This window comes from Sminthopsis crassicaudata, chromosome 3, assembly GCF_048593235.1.
Source record: "Sminthopsis crassicaudata isolate SCR6 chromosome 3, ASM4859323v1, whole genome shotgun sequence".
NCBI lineage: Eukaryota > Metazoa > Chordata > Mammalia > Dasyuromorphia > Dasyuridae > Sminthopsis > Sminthopsis crassicaudata.
The window spans coordinates 449,099,085-449,119,793 of record NC_133619.1 but is presented as its reverse complement, the minus strand read 5'-3'; the positions used below and the strand labels follow the sequence as shown (position 1 = coordinate 449,119,793).

The following is a 20,709-nucleotide window of genomic DNA, read 5'->3' as shown; positions in this document are numbered from 1 at the left end:
TCTTTCCTTCCTCAGCTCCCTTTAATTTCTTTTTCTTTTTCTCTTTCTCTTTCTCTCTGTCCCTATCTCTTTTTGTATCTGTCTCTCTCCCTTACTTTTCAAACTCAAGAGTAGCATTGATCATGACAAATTGTTACCTATACTAAAAAAAATCCAATCATTCCAAATGAATATTGATAGTGCTGGAGCAATAAACTGGGATTGCATTAGCAGGCCATTATCTAAGGACTAACCCTGCTTAAACATTAACCTAAAAATGAAACTATCAATGGAAAGGGAATGGGGAAATAAGGGAAAAGATACAACTGAAATTAAATTAAATTTAAATTTAAAACTGAAGGGCTTGGGCTTTTTTTGTTTGTTTGTTTGTTTTGTTTTTGTTTTTGGTAATTATAATTATCCTTACCCCTTCATAGTTTTTCTTATTAAAATAATTTTTATATATTTAGACAAATGCTGTATCAACATTCTCCACAAAACAATGTCAAAATACAGATTTATAATTAGAATTTTTGGTCACTTACGGCAAACTATAAGAACCCACTCCACCAACACACTATGCCTCCTTGCACACTGAGGTTTTGATTGTTTTGTGTTGCTTTTCGTTCAGACTTTTGATTTCACTAGTATATCGTAGGGAACTTCCAGAATGGAAATTCTCTCTTCAGACCAACAACTCATACTCATCTGTAATTTCAAGAGTCTATTCAGAATTGTCTGGGCCACTTCAGCCCCTATCAGAAGGTAAAATCAGACTGAAACCAAGGCTGTCTCTAGATACAGCCTCTACACATGTCTCTATACAGCCTCTTTTGTACACAGTACCCTTATGAGCCATTTGTTGATATTCATTGAAAAAAAAAAGTGGAAAATGTTCTTAAGCATCTAATTTATCTCACCTCTATATACCCAGCCAATTAGTATTACATTGCTCCTATGCAACTATCAAACTGGATTTAGATGGAAGTTACTATTTATCTTTACAGAGTGCACAAACATTCATGCAATCTATCTTCTATCTCTTTACTCCATTGTTCAAGTATCAACTGTTCAATTTCACAGCTTTTAATCCCTTGCTCCTATTGCCACATTTAAAAAAAGTATTTTGGAATTATCATTGCCCTATTCTCTCTTTCTTTCTTTCCCAAAATATTATAATATTTTAATTAAAATACATTTGTCTCTCTTATTTATCCTATTTCCCATATCTTTTTTTTTATTTGATGCCTTAGGTTCAAAGCCATTTCAGAAATCTGAAATATTTAGTCTTTAGATAGCAAAAATTTTCTCCCTATCATGAAAAAATACAATTTTATCCATTTAAAAAGTAGGGAAAAACAACAGCATGATTTAGCGTAATAATCCATAATCACAGTAGTTTCACTAGGTGCTTTCAGATAACTGTACTAGTTATTACTTTGTAAAGATGATGATGATAATAATTGCTAACATTTACTAGCTTTGAGGGAAGTTAGGTGGTTCAGTGAATAGAATGCCAAGACTAGGGTCAGGAAGATCTGAATTTAAATCTAGTCTCAGATACTTAATAGTTATGACTTGGGCAAGTCACTTAACCCTGTTTCCCTCAGTGAAAAAAATCACTTAGAAAAAGAAATGGCAAACCATTCCAATACCTTTGCCAAGAAAACCTCAAATGATTGTTGGACACAATTGAAATGACTGAACAACAGCATTATAGCACATTAAAGTTTGCAAATGGCTATATTTGGTCTCATTTGACTCTTACAACAATCCTATGAGGTAGGTGATCTTATTATCCCTATTTCACAGCGCGAATTTTAGATTTTCTTTTCTTTTTTTGTATCCCCATTCCTTAGTATAGTATCAGCACAGAGTAGGTACTTAATAAATTCTTGTTTACTTGACTTGACATAAATTTGAGATTTCTAAATTTCAGTATAAACAGATTTAATAAGAAACAGGAATACAGAAGCTGGATTATTTTATATGCCAAATAAAGTTTTGTCTAATTACAATATAATTCTAACCATGACGGAACTGCTAAACATCTGTTCCACTTTGTTTGGATCAAATCACACTTTGATGAAGCTTTGTAGTAACTTGATATAGATTACAGATCAGATTGGCACTTTATACAAATTTTATCAGAGTGGAAAATTTTCCAGAAAACCACTAATCTGGTAAATGTTCTCAATTCTGTTCAAATATGTTAAATACTATTCTCACCAGAAACACACACACACACACACACACACAGAGAGACACACACACAGAGACAGGGCTTTCATTATGGAAAGACATGTAAAAATAATATGTGGACATATATATATATATATAGTCATTTATAATCATAAATACATGGCAACTGAATTTATACTATAGAATTTATTTTAAAAAGTCAACAAACATTTCTCTAATGCTATCATTTTCCTGAAGTCAAGGTTCTCTTTAAGAACATAAACAAGATTTACAGCTGAATGCTCACTTTCCTCACAATAACTATCAACCAAAGGTTCACTAATTAAAACCTTAAGTGGTCCCTTAATCCAATCCTACTTCTACAAATAACTTCAGAGATGACTTGTTCAAGGCTACATATATAGTTAAGTACCACATGTGGAATTTTAACCCAGATTATCTGACTCCAAACTTTACCCACTTTTAAGATGAGGCAAGTTATGTCTAGAGAGGTGAAGGGACATGCTCAGAATCACATCTCAAACAAGTGTCTTGACCAATTGTTGAAAGTCTAGTCTTTTTTATTACAGAACTGTGTTCTTATCTATTTTACCACAGATCCCAGCTAAAATACTGACAATATAAAGAAGGGACTAATATAAAATAACAATTACCATCCTCAATTTAGACCTGGAAATGATTTTATGTAGTTCCATCCCAATAATTTTATGGATTGGGAAATACATTCTAGTGATAATTTAAACTTGGGCCCTCTGGTTTCAAATTTAGTATCTTTTCACTATAGGTTATAATCTCTGATTGAAGGTTTTAATCTCTGATAAAAAGGATAGGAAACAAGTTTACTTTCTCCCTGATTAAAATAGTAGAAGGAAAAATAGACCCAGAAGGGGAAAGTGATTCATGTGAAGCCAGTTTCTTTCCATCTGAAATAATAGCTGTCTGTAGAAATTTTTCTGTCTTTCTAAGGCTGCCTTTAATGGAAGGAAGCAAATTTATTTTTTTCCTAACTGAAAGTATTCAACTTATTCTTAGGAAGGGATGCTTAAAAAAGAAAAAAGAAAATTCTACATACGTATCAAAAGGGATATAAATATGCCAATAAATACAGGCATAGGGTTTTTTAAGTGTCACCAAGGAAGGAAAGAAGTAGAATAATCAGAGCTTTGCTTAGGAAGTTGTTTTTTCAGCCAAAAGGGGTATTTAGCATGTAATGGCCCACGCAACATACCCTCAATAAGGTAAAGGTTAAATGACAATGCCAGGAAAGATGTATAATAAATAACCCCAATCCAAAAAACAAGGGAAGAATGGTAACTGGGTAGCACCTAACTTCCTCCAGTGTCTTGGCCCAGGAAACATAAAGAGGTAGTAGAAATGCTAAGCAGGGAGGAGTCCTAGGATCTATGAGGTAAGCTGGCCAAATAGACATGAAGGAAAGAAATAGCCCAAGATCCTTTCAAAGATTCTACAAGTATCTTTCTGGGAAGAAAATGAAGCTGGAGTGGGGAATGGAAGGAGAGAGCTCAAGGAGGAAAAGTAGGTGAGCACTTCTATGACATGGAAGAATGATGTTGCACATCATTCCTCATCATCTATCTAAGCTACATATGAGAAGAGTAAAATCCAGAGAATCTTAGATATTCAGTTTTGAGCCAGAATAAGGCGTAAGTCATGACTTTGCTATCAGCTGCTGAAGAATACTTAAATAAAGAATAGGAAGTCAGGGGCAATAATCACATCTTTTATACCAGCTAAGAAATTAATTCATTTCAAACAAATAGTTTGGGGGGTGGGGTGGGAGAAAATGGTTTAAACTGCTGCTGTCACTATTACTTGCCTTGTGTTTATTTAATTTCTCTTTACTTCAGAACTAAGTAGTAGGAAGAGGATAAAAGGAATGGGAAAAGGGAAGAGATCAAATTATAAATGTTATATAACCAATTTGTGATATATATGAGGTAAAATACAAAAAGTACACTACAATATCCACACTTATCAACACCAACACTGCTTTCCTTATTCATACAATGGTCTCATGAAAAATAAATATTTTAATGGCTAGACTATAAATATAGATCCACTCTATACAGCTGTACAGTGGATAGAGGGCTAGATTCAGGGTTAGAAAGATCCAAGTTCAAATTCTGATACAGATATTCTCTATGTGATCTTGGGGAAGATCATTCACATTTGTGAGCCTCAGTTTCCTTATATGCAAAATGAATAATAAGAGCACCTATCTTAGAATTTTATATAGATCAAATATGATGTGTAAAGTGTTCCACAAACCTTAAAGCTCTATGTAAATAGTAGCTATTATTCATGACACAAAGAATCAATGTTCCAATTTATCCAGAACATAAATGGTTAGTGTTTAATAATTATGAGTTGAACTTTTAAATTATATTCAGAATTGTTAAATTAAATTTCAAGGAACTAGAAATTAATAAAGTGGGCAAAGAGGGTACTCCTTGGATTCATACTTCTATTAATAGACCCTATGTTATTATTGAGGAACAGAAAATTAAGAAACTATCACTCACTCCAAACTAAATAAGATACTAAGTGTTTGGCCCACACCTCTCTAAACCTTTAACTAGGGTCACAGAATTAATTGGTCAAGTGAGAATTGGCAAACCTAAAGCTTACATCACTTAGTACATTTACTGGTCACAGCAGACACTCAAATATGATGATCTACACCTATAAAGTTAAGTAATGCTGTCTGGCATTATAAAAATATCTTTTGTCTTTTGTGTTTATATCTTCAGCCCCTAGTAGAGTGTCTGGCATATAACAAGTGTTTAATAGACACTTGTTGATGAACTAATCCTTTTCTAACTGTTAAAAATTCTGATTTTTTAAAAACTTTCTTTAGCTCTAACAGTACTTTTAAATTAATTTTCTATTTGTCTTACAATAAAAAAAATTAATACTTGCTATTTGGTGTCAAAAAACTCAGCTACATAGTACATTCTTGTCTAGAAAACAATAAGGATTTGTTCATCCAGTTTTAAAATTTACAAACCTAGCACCATGTATTTACTCTGACTGAAATGGAAAGCAATCAAATTCAACCTGCATTTTTCTAATGTTACCAAAAGAACCATATTCATTTTTGGTAATCTATCAAGGGATTAATTTCCCTTAGATAAGTTGAAGTCCTTATATAAGACTGTAGACATTTGACCCTTGGGAATTAATCATGGGAAACTTTTCTCTCCCATCCTGAAAGGTTTTTTTTAGTATAACAGATGGGGAAAATATTACACAAAAAAAAGTCACATCAAATTCCAATAGCAACAACAAAAATACATCTTTGCCTACTTTCTAGAACTCACAAAAATAACACAAAATTATTTAAAATTTTCAATGAATAGATTCAGTATATCTTGAAAGGTCAGCTAGTCCATCCCTTGCCATTAGGTAGAAGTGATTCTTACCTATCCAAGTTTGCTAGATTAGAGATAACGTTATCCCTCCCTAAAGATTTTTATATAGCTGAACATATATGTATATAGCTCTTTCTTTTAATCAAATATTATTTTTAATGCATTTTAAAATCCAAATAACTCAACATTTAAAAGAACCAGACAAATCATTTCATAAAATGAACACTTTTGTAAAGCAACTCCTGTAGAGCCCACCTGGCAAACTATCTTTGCAGGTTCTGCAATCTCTCCCTTCTTAGCAACCATAGTTGAAGACCTCGATAAAAAAGTTTTTACCACCCAATGGTTCAACATCAGAAATGTTTTTAATAAATGGAAAAATGACATTAAAGAAGATATAGTCTGAACTTCCTTGCTAGGAATCACAGGGCTTTTCCATTTGTCCTGCAGGTGAAACCTCCCATATATGTTCTCTTTTACAATTAGAATTTGAGTTCCTTTGAGAGCAGGAGTTGTCTTTACTCTGTCTCCCTAGAATTTAGCACATATTGAATACTAAAAAAATTGCTTTTCATTCATTCATTTATCACTACACAATATGGCTTATAAATTTGGCCATATCTTAATTAACCAGGGCACGAGTGCACTTTAAGAATATGTATATATTAAGCATTCTTCTAAGCCACTTTCTTTTCTTGAATAATGTTATTTATTTACCCTTTTCTGACATAGTTCATTTTCTTTCTGAGAGCAAAGAACATACAGGTATCCAAAGGACCCAGTAGAGACTATTCAACCTATAATAAGGGTCAACAGATTCTGATGACTTTCTAAATAAAACATTTATTTGAATGGGGCTGTTTTCCAGATCAGCATAGGAAATAGCATTATCAACCACACCTGGTGCTACAAACATAAGAAAAGCCATAACACTGTTATTCAATTATTCCATAACTCATTCAGAGGAAATAACTAATTCAAATGTTATGCTTTATGGATTGCACAATTTTTCCTACGACCTCATTTTACAAGTGGGAAGTCTGTGAGAATTACATTAACAATTTAATTCAATCCTTTCTGGTAACCCAAATTCCTACTTAAAAAACAAAACAAAACATATTACAAATAAGATCTTAATATCATAACATGGAGTCCAGTTTTACTTTAAAGAAAACTTTAGCTGATGATCCAAGCTTCTTTTAAAAACCCACTAAATCAATTTAAATCCCCAAAGACAATAACTAAGAAATACTGTACATTAAAAACTAAGTTATTTTAGATCCAGTTTCATTTTTGTCCCTTGATTTCAATCCCTAGCACTGTGTCTTGCATATATTAAGAGCTAAATAAGTGCTTGCTATTTGATTGAAATCCATGGCTACCTACAAAAACATTTTAAGCCGCTATTCTTGCAGAAATAAAAAATATTCTTTACACATTTACTGTACTCTCAAGAAATAAAATAAGATAGCAATTAGAGGCTATGCTATAGTTCTCCAATGAAAAGAGTGACTAGCTTATTGTCCAGCCTTCTTTTTAAAGCTTCATCACTGTCTCAATTAGTGACATCTAATAAATCAGAACTTAGTACCCTCAGGACTACTAGTAAAGCACTGATTGGGCAGATAGGAGTCCTGCTGCCTAATTCAAAGTAAGACAAGAAGTAAAAATTTTCCAAGTTTTTCAATTTCATAACTTCAATATAATTACAGGGTTTTTTTTTTTTTGAAAAAAACTAATTTAGAGGGGCAGCTAGGTGGCACAGTGGATAGAGCACCAGCCTTGAATTCAGGAGGACTGAGTTCAAATTTGGTCTCAGACACTTAACACTTCCTAGCTGTGTGACCCTGGACAAGTCACTTAACCCCAGCCTCAAGAAAAATAAATAAATAAATTTAAAATAAATAAATAAAATGAAAATTAATTTAGAAATTTAGAGACCTTAATTCTACAGGAAATATATTTCTTCCAAGGTAAGAAATTTTTAATCTTTTTTTTTTTTTTTTACAAAGAAAGCACCCCCCCTCCCCAAAAAAAGCACAAGTGATTATGTGTAAAGCAAAACCAAAATCATTATTAGAGGTAAGAGGGGTATGGAAGCTGATTTCAGGAATAAGCTTTTCTTTTAAGAAATCAATGGCACCATAATAATTAAGAAGTAAATTGGGAGCTTGAGCAACATCAGACTATTTTAGCAAAATGAAGCACAATTTCCCCATTCTGAAAAAAATATAATTTAGGGTATTATTATCTAGCACCTTTCTTCTAATCTTCAAAAAAAAAAAGGATTTGCTCTATGCAAAGAAAAAATTGGAACAAATGTACAGAAGGATTTATGATAATTCACTTCTAGGTTACCAAATATGTTGACTGACATACCAAAGTATGTCAACATACTGTGCTAAGTTTCCAGTTAGGTTTCAGATAATAAAAGGATTGAAGTTTTGGAGAATTTAAACAGTTAACTTTACTCTAGCTGCTAATAAGCAAGACTTATGCATAATTACAGCCATAAACTAATACTTTCTTCATTAGCCTAGCATAATTACATAATATTTACCTTGTTTCCTCTACTCTTAATACATATATAATACATCAAATCATTTTTCTATGTTTATATTCAGTCTGGAAAGGCTCTTAATATACTTTTTAAAGTCTTTATATCAGAGATCCTATTCTCCAACCAAACTGAACTACTTGTGCATTCTGTCCTCTGTACTTTTTATTATCAGCACATGAAATGGCCCATTTCTGCCAAAATTCTGTCATTATAGGATCTGCTGGAATGCTAAACCTTAAACAATTAAAGTAAGTTCTCCTCCCTGTGCTTCCCCCTCTCCCCCACCAGTTTGTATATATTAGTCACTCTAGTATATAGCTAAGACCATTAGATTTGTCTCTACTACTTACTAGGTAGCTAAATGGCCAATGGATGTTACTGAACCTGTAGTCAGGAAGAACTCAACTCTGGCCTCAGACATTTACTAGCTGTGAAACCCTAGTCATTTAACCACTGCTTCAGTTTCCCCAAGTATTAAATAATCTGCTTAGCATAGTGCTTGGCACATGAAATGTGCTTAATAAATTTTTTTTCATTCCTGTTAGCTGGATGATTCTGGACAAATTATTTTAAGTTTCCAAACCTCAGATCTCTTCTCTGTAAAAATGAATGGGAATATATGTATTATCTACAGTAACTGTTATGGTATGAAAACTGTTTTGTAAACTGATATATAACTATGTTCTACTAGTATAACTCAACAGCACACAATTTTATTCTCACACACACACACACAGGCAATTGGGGTTAAGTGACATGCCCAGGGTCACACAGCTAGAGCGTTAAGTGTCCAGGTCACATATGAACTCAGGTCTTTCTTACTTCAGGAGTGGTTCAGGAGCATTGCACCACCTAGCTGACCCTAACAGCACACCTTTTTAAAGTGCCCAGTTGACTGAAGGTAATTAACTAGATGTTAAGAGATAAAAAGATCTTTAAAATGTTCCTTGATTTCAAAGAGTTTACAACTGGAGGAATTGAGAGAAGACAATCTTAAATTATCAAATGAGAACAGAATTTTTGAGATTCAAGTTAATATTACTGTGTGGGAAGCAAAAGAGGGGCAATGCTAGTAACAAATTCTGCAAAGGTTCAACAATCATTCTGAGAAGAATCCATAAACAGATGTGGTAAAAGACTATTACAGGTATGAGGAATAGTTTTTGTAAATGTATAGAGACAAGGCAGGACAGGATGTAAAGATGAGAAATGAGTGCTACAATGTTTTACTGTTACTAAAGTTTGTGTTTTGTTTTGCACTAAATGCTGGCTGTTATTACTTCTATGGAACTCATTCTCTTCCTTGTATTATAATTATTGGTTTACATTTTACTTCCCAACTGGATTGTAAACTCCCTAGAATAAGGAACTTATTCTGGTTCATCTTCATAAGCTCCTGTCTAGGTCTTCCATCTTAGCAGACATATGTTGAAGTGAACAGAAAAATGGGAGGAGAAAAGGAATAAATTGAAAAGTGCAACTGTTGGAAAATCTGGCAGTTATCTGGAACAAAATGAAAGAATTAATTCGCATACTACATATTTCCTCAATGTAAGCAACATATGAAATATCTTTCAGATTAGTCATATTGTTTTGAAAATTTTCCATGTTTCCCCTATTCAACTGCCAATGTTCACATGGCCAGTGTGATGAATAAACATGCTGTGACTTGCTTCTAGGGAAACTCCTGTCATGTTCCAGGGAAAAAATGACTTGTGCATCCATTAAATTAGGAAGGAAAAACTACAACTCTCATTCACCAGACTCATACTATAAATTTTCCTTAACTTTCTTATTTTCACATCTTCCCACTCTCCTTTAGGCATTCTCTGCAACAGGCAGTTACAAAAGAGGGGAAAAATACTGAGGTGACGGGAGGTGTGGGGAAAGGGGAAAAACCCTTTTAAGAAGCACTTCACTAGGTACAGGTAGTGTTTGATTTCAGGAACTCAACTAGTGTTCTCCGTCTTAGTAGTTACTAACACCTTAAGTTACTTTAAAGTTCTCGCCATCTCTAGAAGAACTACCTGTTCTCTGATGTGTTTACACAATGTTAAGAACAGTCACTATTTGCATATCTGGTAGGAAAAAGTCTTCCCTTAATATTAACTCATCCTGTGATGACTGTCCCCTTTCCATCTCTTCTTCAAGCACACGTGGATACAAAGAAAACCATAGGTATTTTCCGTTTGATTTTGCACTCTTCTGGCCTCAGAGAGTCGCCTTCGTCGAGAGCAAGTTGGCACAGAAGGGCGACTGGCACACCACACTCACCCACACCCCAACCCCAAATCACTGCACCTTTCCCAAGACAAGCAGCACGCTGCCCCCCCACACCCAACGATCCTCAGCTGTCAAGTGATCTGACAGCTCGCGTTCCCAGCCCTCCAATGCCGCCTGCCAGTCCCTTCTCCCACCCCGAGCCACCCTGACACAGATCTCCTCCCTCAGCCCTCGCTCTGCCAAGGAAACTTTTTTCCCGGGAGTTCGCTTACAGGTATTGCCCGATGTTCCTCCAGAGCCCCGACAAGGGCTCTTTGTTGATTTTTACACCCGCCGGACTCCTCAGTCCCAATCCCTGGCATTCAACCGAGCTTCAAGTTACCGGCGCAGCTCCAGTTTAAAACAAAGAAAAGCTACAAAACTACCACCACCAGCCAGAATCCAGAGAGACCGAGAGAAGAAAAAAAAAAAAAAATTAAGAAAGAAAGAAAGTCTTCTCTGGGTCGCTCCTCTGGCCGGCGGTGACTCACCCTGGCACAGCTGGCAGGGCAATCGTTAGCCTAGGCAGGTAAACGGGTTTAGTTAGGCCTCGCTGAACTCGCCCTTCTGCAGCTGCGCTTCTTCCCTGAGCCGGGTGGGTCGGCTGGGGCTTACCCGGAGGAGGCGGGAGGAGGCTGGGGTGCTGCCGCCGGGGCTTCCTCGGCTCTCGGGGCTCGGCCGTCCATCGTCCCTCTGCTGGCGGCGCTCGCTCCACTTCCAACTCTGCAAGCTGCTGAGACGAGTGGGAAATCCAAGCTGGGTCAAAGCAGCCCGGAGGCTGGCCCCGGTGTTTACGCGCAAACGGGCTCGGGCAGCCGGAGAGCCATGCACCCACCGCTTCCCTTTCTTTTTCTATCTTTCCACCTGCGGGGACAGCCAGCTCCCACAGTCCGGGCAGCGTGGAGCGATAGTGGCAACTAGAGGCGGGTTTTCCCCCAGGCGGGAGCGAGCAGCGACGGAAGGCGGCGCTGCGCCTCCCACCCCGAGGGGTTTACACTGTAGCCATTTGGCGGCGCCCAGGGAGACTAGCTGCCCCGAGCTGCCCGGGCTGGGAGGAGGGGTCTGGACGCGAGCTGCACCCGGAGCTGCAGCTGCTGCCTTAGCAGTGAATGCACAGCCCTTGCTCCAGCGAGCTTAGCTGAAATGATTTAAGTCCACCACCACCTTGCAAAATAAATATATACAACTTTTCTCTTTCCGAAAAGAGGGAGGGAGGGAAGGGAGGGCGAGTTAGCAATGTGCCCAGTCCCTTTCTCCCAGGCTCCCGCCGCCCTTTCTAAAGCAGACAGAAGTTGCCTGTTCTTTCCCCAGGCTCGCTCTCCCAGCTTCCCTTCCCTCCTCCCGCCCCCCGCGGCTGCAGTTTGGGCTCTCGAGCCCAGGCTTGAAAAGAAAGGGAAAACCTCAGCTTTTTTCTCCGGGGCGATCCGCTTCCCGCCCCTCCACCACGAGCTCCCCCAGAGACTGATGGGCGCGGCGCGCGCCGTCCCTCTCCCGCATTCACCCACCCTGTCCCATGCCCCTAGCCGGGAGCACAGAAAGTCGCCGCCAACTCTTCTAGCTCCGGGTGCCTCCCGGACGGCCGAGGGAATGTAGGAGGGAGGGAGCGAGAGGGAGAGGAGCAGGGCGAGCCAAGGCACGGGTGGGTGCGTACCGAGGAGGAATTTCCTTCCCCCTAGGGCTTCTTGCCTTTCGGGGTCTGAGGGGGGAAATCTTTAAACCAGAGCGACTGCCAGGCGAAGCGTTCCCTTTCCCACCGCCAGGGGAGTCACTGAGGCAGTTCTGCCAGCCCCGGAGCCCAACAGGTGGGAAGGGAGAGTACCTCTCCTGAAAGGGCGCGAGAGGTGGAGACTGGCCCTGCGGAAGTAGGGCGAGGCACGAGGACCTCCTGCTGCTAGTCCTGTAGTAGCGAGCAGTCTTGACCTTCCTTCCCTCTACCCCAGCTTTCTGCCAAAGCCTTTTCCCGCAACTGCCTGAAACCGGTGTACCCGAGTGTCACTGTGACCTTTCCAGTACTGTTACAGGTTCTCCTTTCCCCAGTTTCTCCCCTTGAGATCAGATCTGTTTCTGCAATTAGGTAGAATGTCAAGGACCCACCTCTACAGCCGAGAGCGATGGAACAATGCAGAGAAAGGTCTTCCAGATACAAAAGAATTACCTGCCTTGAAAGTTTCAACCATATTGAAAAAAAAAAAAAAAAAAAACTCAGGAATTTTGCACTTAGGTTTTTTAATTATATTCGTGAGTTTTTTTCGTTTGCTTCTATATCCTCACTGCTTCCTTTACCAATAAATCTTAATAGCTGACAGAGAAAGATATATCTGGATATCTTTTTGTTTTAAATAGAAATCTATACCATATAATGTTTTAATGAAAGTTAATTCTCTCATCTTCAAAATTAATTTGACAACATCCCTCAGTTTAAAAAAAAAAAAAAAAACAGTTCCCAATGAAGTTGGAAAAAATAAAAGATAATATAGAAAAGAACTGGAATTGACCCATAACGAAAGCACCCTTTATCAACTTAACTCTGATAGATGCCAAGTTTTACACTTATTATAGTGACATTTTAAAATGAAAATACTGTTTAAATAGCAAAACCTAATAATATTGATATAATGAGGCAGCACTGCAAAAGCCTTCCACCCACAGTGGCAAGAGTATGTATTTTTTTGATTACCATCTATGCACTCCCAATCTGAAGATCTCATAGGAGTGGCTAGTTTAAACCATGGTGTTTGGGAAACACCATATTCTCAAAGGGGGATTTTTAAAATCACTGTTATTTTTTCAGTGCCAATCAATTTGGTTTTGTTTAAATGCATGGGTTTTCAAGTCTAAATCCTTTAGTTAGGTATAAAAAGCAATAGCATGAATCAGTCATTCCTCCAAATCACTAGTTTGTAAAATTACCTGCATAGACATTGGAATAAATATTGAGTAACAGTGAAACTACTTAAAGTTCCTAACTGTTTCAATCACAAGATCAAGATTAAACATTTAATTAGTTTCTACCTTTAATTTATGGCATGCTAGTATTATTATAGGCCTTAATGGCCACAAGTGGTAAGACAGACTTGTGTTTCATATGGAACTTTCATAACTCAAGTAAGAACTTTGAGTCACCAGGAAAATATAGTCATTTTCTGTATAAAACTATGCCCATTATTTTTAGCTTGTAAAATTGGACAGTAGCAATCAGTATATTTGTATTTTATTCTCTTTGCCTAAAGATGAAAAAAATCATTTAAAAAAACCTCCTTAATTTATATTAATTCAGAAAAAGGTTTATTTTAATTGTTGAGAGGCAGGAGCTGTAGTTTTTTGTTGTTGTTGTTGTTGTTTTTTCAAAGAATTGTAGGGTTCTTGTTTTTTTCCTCTACCAAAGGCCTGTTCAGATACCACTTTTTGTGGTAGAAATTAACTAAGATTCTCAGAGCCTATGCCAATGGAACACAGATTCCACAAATCAATCCAAACTGGAAAGGCTTTGTGTCTTAACCAGTGATAGACTATGTGGTTTAACACTCCAATAACTGTAGTGAGTGAACTTTTGTGACCATAGTATATCTCAAAAACCACCTGCCTAAGTCATAAAAAACGGTTTCAATCTCTTTCATGGAGGGAATGCCCACACCTGGGAAATTACATCTCTAGAAATATTAAGTATTCACTTTTATTGCTTTCAATTATATAGGGCTAAGTATTTTTTGGCAGCATAAAAGTAGTGGATAGGATCGGATCACAGAGCCCAGAAGTCCCCTGTCTGACAAATAAATGACCCAGCAAAACTATAAATTACAAAGTACTCAGAAGAGATCTCATAGTAAGTCAAAAGCACTTAGGCCTAGAAATTAAGTTTTTTCTATCATCCCTAAATTCCCCCTGAGATTCCTCTTTGGGAGTTCCATTAGCCAACAAAATAAAAAGGTCTAGATTTTTAAAATAGAAGGCCTTGGGACTGTCCAAATGAACTGATAAGAATAATTTATACCTACCCCCTCAATTGTTAATAGTAAAAATTTTAAAGTACTTGATAATTTGTTCTCATATACTTAAAAAAACTTTCTGAAATTGTTCTCTCTATAGCCTAAACATAAATATCAACAGAATCCATGTCTAAATTATTTTTAAAATATCTAACTGATGGATCCTGCAAAATTAGAAGTTTTATTATTCAATTTAATATGGCAAACCATGTATTAGGCAGCTATAATTTGCAAGACATGTTGCTATTCTTGTTCTCAAACCAACCTTGCTCTCAAACAGCTTACATTTTGCTGGAATGTTTCTAAATATAAGGGAAAAAGTAATCTGCATCTTAGGAAAGTATGAGGCTGTTCTAAGTAGAAGAAATTTCTTCTGAGATATCTGAACTTAACTCTATCAAGAGTGCCTTATGCAATACAGCTTTATAGAGTATAATGACAAAGGAAAAGATAGTTGACCCTTATACTTCAGGGACTGAAGAGAGTTGAGGGCATAGCAAGATGTGGTAAACATTGTGTTATGCTACACAGGCTTGATTCCCTAAAACAAATTAGAGAGCTTTGTTCCAAATTCTTTCTCTTAAAACAACAACAACAACAAATTGACAAAGATGACATAAGAGGGTACAAGGAGGACATTGTTATAAGTTGCTTTCTAAAGATGCTAAATAAGAATACCCATCCAGGAGTCCCAGTAAAAGTTTCATGAGTAGACTAATATGGGAATTGCCCAAAGGCTTTCAGAATTGATGGAAACAAATAAATTCTAAAGAAAAAAACTGAAGGTCCTCCAAATATAGGAAAAACTTAATGCTTGGCAGCCTTTAGGGAAGAAGGACCCTACTTACTAAGAGAAGTTTTCAGCCCCACCCCTCTAGGGGTGTGTGTCTCATTCTCCAGATTTATTTATATCCAAAAATAAGGTAGAAATTATATCACTACTATAATTGACAGGATTTCAGTTTCAGAATATTGGGTAAGATTTAGTCCATCTAATATCTTTTTTTTTTTTTTTTTTTTCTGAGGCAATTGGGGTTAAGTGACCTGTCCTAGATCATGGGTCACACAGCTAGGAAGGGTTAAGTGTCTGAGGTCATATCTGAACTCAGGTCCTCCTGACTTCAGGGCTAGTGTTCTATCCACTGCCACCTAGCTACCTCAAGGCCATCTAATATCTTACTGAAACTTTTGTCCTTGTTCTTTTGGTCCTGACCTGATATAAAGACCTTCCAAAGAGAAACTTCCAACTAATTCAGATCTGCAATCATTTTGCAATTTACAATTTTAGAAAATTGCTTGGGAGCTGAGATATTCAGCCATTTTCCTAGGGTCACACATTGAGGAACATGTTATTCCTCAAAGGTAGTACCAGAATCCTTAGACTTTACAATGCTGCTCAATCATAATAGTCTATACATGGAAATTTTTATCTTTATAATCCCAATTATTACAATATGCACTTAACAAACAATATGATAGTATGCACTTAAATAAAAATTAATGAAACAAAGTAAAATGAAACTTACTTAAATGTCAAAATCCTTATTCCATTTCTGGTTTGGTAAAAAAAATATATATGAATAGTATGTGTGCTAGATGTGGAGAGAGATGAGGCCAATTTGAATATATTTCTTTGTTTACTCAATATAATTATTATGAATTTATGTGTGTACACACACACACTTATTTATATATTTGGTTTTTTACCCCTTTAATTCCCCCAAAATATTCCTAACATTGTTATTACATTGGGTAACTAAAAAATGTATTGCCCTTTCTGAAGCTGAAGTCCCTTTCAGTCTAAATCTGTTAAAATATTTGGCTTAAAGAGCAGAAGAAAATAGTCTCTCAAAAATGTTTTAAGACAAAGGTAAGGTTAAAAAAAAAACACATATCCTGGTAATCTAAAAAGTTAACAATGAGTACCAACTAAATTTTTTTTTCTTTTTTTAGTAAACAGTTGCTTTGTTTTGTTTTTTAAATAGCAAAATAGAAAATCTCAGGGAAGCACCCAATTTTCAATAAAAGCCTTGTTTTGGACTTTGGATTTATTTTTCTTTGAAGCAATTTAACTTCAGACAAAATTTGCTTTCTGTTTACATTTTTTGGTAAATTAAAAGGCTTAATCCAATGATCACAGCAGGAAACCAAGAGTCAAGGCAGGAGTTTATTCCAGAATCAGTTATAATTAACAAATCATTCTCTCTCTAAAATAGAAGATTTTATAGAGGGAATAAAGGGAAGCTCCTATTTTCTTTTGGATTAATTTGAAGATCCTTATTTTTCCTACAGTTAGTAATATACTAGGAATAATGTCATTAATTAGTTACCCATGTGAAAATGCTAGTATATTTATAGCTAAGCTATCATATGAGCAGATGCATTGATTCTTCATCAGTGTTCATTATACATATTGTACACGAGTATAGACTTATTTGAACTTCTTCATCTATAAAGTAAAAGGATTAGATTAGATGATCTCTAAGTTTCTTACAGGTGTAATATGCTATCATGGTCTGGTCATTTCACATATCTACTCAGAAATCATAAGTGACTAGCCTCTTGTCTAAACTCCAGTTCCTTTTATATCATTCGAGGCCCTTTATAGTCTTCTGCCACCTTGCCTTTCCAACCTTTTATTGGTTCTTTTTAAACTAGTGATATGCTAATAAATATTTAACAGCCAGCTCTGGAGTGGAGAGGAAGGGGGTAGGAAGTGGGAAACTTTAAATCTGCATTATTGACATTTTCTCCATAACTGTCTTAAGTTTAAACAATTAACAAAATAATAAATAAATAAAAATTAAAAAATAAAAAATAAATAAGATAAAATAAATAGATAAAAATAAGTAAAAATAAAAAATAAAAAAGTCCTGAATTGCAGCATTTTCACAATATAAATGCAATTACTATCATGCACATCCGTTTTTATTTTTTTTGGAAAAGTAATCAGAGTTAAGTGACTTGTCTAAACTCACACATACAAAAGTATGTCAAGTTGTCTGAGACTGAATTTGAACTCAAGTCTTCCTGATTCCAGAGCCAGAGCTCTAAGTACTGTACCACCAAAATGCCTCATCACACATATCTTTTGACATTTAAAAAATGGTTATCACTTATTTTAAAAACAATATCGTCCTATTTAACCCAGGCTATAAAGACAAGAGTTCCTAATCTGATTAGCATTGGAGCTTTGCCCGCTATTTCCTACCTGACCTTCTCTTTAGACAACCTAGGACCCCATATATTGGGGAAATGTCTCATCAAATTTAGGGCATAGTAGTACAGATACCTGATGGATTTAGCCCATCGAGGGCAGCACTCCTGAACTCGAGATCCCCCAATCTCAGCCTTTTGGATTATAAAGCAGGAGATTATAACCCATGAAAAAACTGGCTCTTCTCACCTCATGATTTGATTATTGATAGCTTGATGGTAGGTCTACCTAATTCCAATCTTTCCCCACTTCAAGCCATTCTCTATTCAAGTCACTAAAGTGATTTTCTTAAAACACAGGTCCAATCATGTCATTCCCTCCTCCCCCATAGGAAATATGGGTTTCCTGTTGTCTTCAGAAGTAAATATAAAAATGTTCTGCTTGGCATTCAAAGCCCATGATATTCTAGTTCTTACCTTTTCAGTCTTCTTACATCTTAATTCCCTACCTATGCTCTTGGATCCAGTGACACAGAGTTCTTGGCTGTTTCATAAACAAAACACCCTCTTTCTCCATTTCAGGAATTTTCTCTAACTGTCCCCTATACCTGGTTTGACACCCCAGATTTCCTTTAAGAAGTAACTAAAAATTCCACCTTCTACAAGAAGTATTCCTTCTTAATTCAGTGCTTTTTCTCTTTTAATTATTTCCTATTAATCCTATATGTATTGCTACATATATGTATTTATACACATATATATGTATGTATGTATATGTATATATTTGTTTATATGTTGTCTTCTCCATTAGAATAAGCTCCTCAAACCTACATGTGCAAAAATATTTGTGGCTCTTTTGGCACTGGCATAGAACTAGAAATTAAATGATGCTCATCAATTGGGGAATAGATGAATAAATTATAGTATATAAATGTAATGGAATATTATTGTTCTATAAGAAATGATGAGCAAGCTGATTTCAGAAAAGACTGGAAAGACTTACATGAACTGATGCTGAATGATGAAAACAGAACTAAGAGAACATTGTACACAGTATCAATAAGATTATGTGACGATCAATTGGATTGGACATGGCTCTTCTCAACAATGCAATGATTCAAGGCAATATCATTAGACTAAGGATGAAAAATACTATTTATATCCAGAGAGAAAGCTATGGAGACTAATTATGGATTGAGGCATAGTATTTTCATTTTTGTTTGTTTGTTTGTTTAATTTCTCGAAGATTATTTCCCTTTTGTTCTGATTTTTCTTATACGGTATGACAAATATGGAAATATGTTTAAAAGAATTGTACATATTTAACCTACATTACATTACATGCTGTCTTGGGGAAGTGGGAGGTAAAAGAGGGAGGAAGAAAAATTTGGAACACAAAGTCTTACAAAAATGAACATTGAAAACTATCTTTACATGCTTTTGGAAAATAAAATACTATTGAAAAATTTTTTAAAAAGAAAAAAAAGAGTAAGCTCCTTGAGGACAGGGACAATCTTCTGCTTTTTAGCACAGTGGTTGGTACATAGTAAGCAATATTTTTTTATTGATTGATTGGTTGGAAAATGCTGACCCAGATGATGATCCTTAAGTCCTTTCTAGTTATAATAAATCCTGTGACTATGACTCTATGCTTTGCTCAACCCCATCCCACACATATCATATTCTCAGTGAATTTACTAAAAATATTCTTTAGGCCTAGAACATTCTCCTTTTTCCAAATTTGTTTGTTGAATTGCTACCAGTCACTTAAAATCCTACTCAAATACTATTCTACAAAGTCTTCCCTGATCCCTCTGATCAACATTGACTTTCTCCATTATCTGCTATTTTGTTTAGTAACTCTCTTATGTGGCTATCATATAATATTATGTATTATAATTATCTGTTTGTTTTAGCCTCCTGCTAGATTATAGACTCCATGAGGATAGAGGTCCTATTTTATCTGTCCTATTTAAACTTCTAGTTTTCCCTAGAATCCATTACAGCACAGGAGATGCTCAAGGGAAAAAAAATCTGGCTTTTGTCCATTTTAAAAAAAATAAACAAATCACTTACTTCTATACTGCTGAATAGAAGGGTGGATTAATGCTTAGTAACTCAAATTTTTTTTTTAGTTATAGCTTTTTATTTACAAGATATATGCATGGGTAATTTTTCAGCATTGACAGTTGCAAAACCTCTTGTTCCAATTTTTCCCCTCCTTCCCCCCTTCCCCAGATGGCAGATAGACTAATACATGTTAAATATGTTAAAGTATATGTTAAACACAATATATGTATGCATGTCCATACAGTTGTTTTGCTGCATAAGAAGAATTGGACTTTGAAATAGTGTACCATTAACCTGTGAAGGAAATAAAAAATGTGGGACAAAAATAGAGGGATTGGGAATTCTCTGTAGTGGTTCACACTCATTTCCCTGAGTTCTTTTGCTGTAGTAACCCAAATCTTAACAATATTTTCCTTTCTTATACAAAGCTTAATGTGAGATTTTTATGAAAGTTTAGGGAGAATAAGCATAATCCTATTTGAAGGAAGAAGTTTATTCTATTTTTTCTTCTAAATAGCTTCATTGGTTTACTTTTCTTGATTTGTGGAAATTCTTTATTACTCTTGGGTCATATAAAACAATGTACCCTAAAGCATAAAAGGACCTAGATAGGATATGTTGAGCTATACTGTTTCAATATGCTTTTTCATTCATTACATTATACATTTTCTGGAATATTATTTCACCAGGTACATTCTTTGAGTGGAATGTTCCAGAAAAGATACTATCACATGTCCTTATTCCAAATTAAATTTGTGGTCAAAAGGTCTTGTGTTATTTGTCACTGTTGAATTTGTAATTCCTTTGCTATACACACTAATGTATTTTTTTCTATCTAAAAGTAATGCATTAACGAAATATTTTCTAACACTTTTAGAAATATCCTACTTATATTATATTTGCACAAAATCAAAGTATCATCCTATTCAAAGACTTAAAAAAAAAAAAACCTTCCTGCATTCCAGAGTGTAGGTGAGGCTTGGGGAAACATGTAACTGCTTGCATACAACATTTACTACTCTAGACATGAGGGCACAGTTTTAGAACCATTGAAATTCACAGTACAAAAATATTAACAAATCTTCTAGTCTGAAATGCTTCC

The 20,709-nt window shown here is 35.7% G+C and overlaps 1 protein-coding gene across 4 annotated transcripts in view; it reads right to left on the bottom strand.

Moving 5' to 3' along the window:
- COBLL1 (cordon-bleu WH2 repeat protein like 1) overlaps positions 1-12,320 on the bottom strand; it is a 173,786-nt gene extending 161,466 nt beyond the window's left edge. Inside the window, exons 1-2 of one of the 4 annotated variants that reach the window (XM_074303255.1) lie at positions 12,215-12,320; positions 11,011-11,125 (exon numbers count right to left, since the gene is read on the bottom strand). In XM_074303255.1, the coding sequence (XP_074159356.1) occupies positions 11,011-11,081 (71 nt within the window). In that variant the 5' untranslated portion in view covers positions 11,082-11,125; positions 12,215-12,320. The other 3 variants (XM_074303252.1, XM_074303251.1, XM_074303254.1) reach the window with 3 other exon arrangements.
- Positions 12,321-20,709: the final 8,389 nt, after the last annotated feature.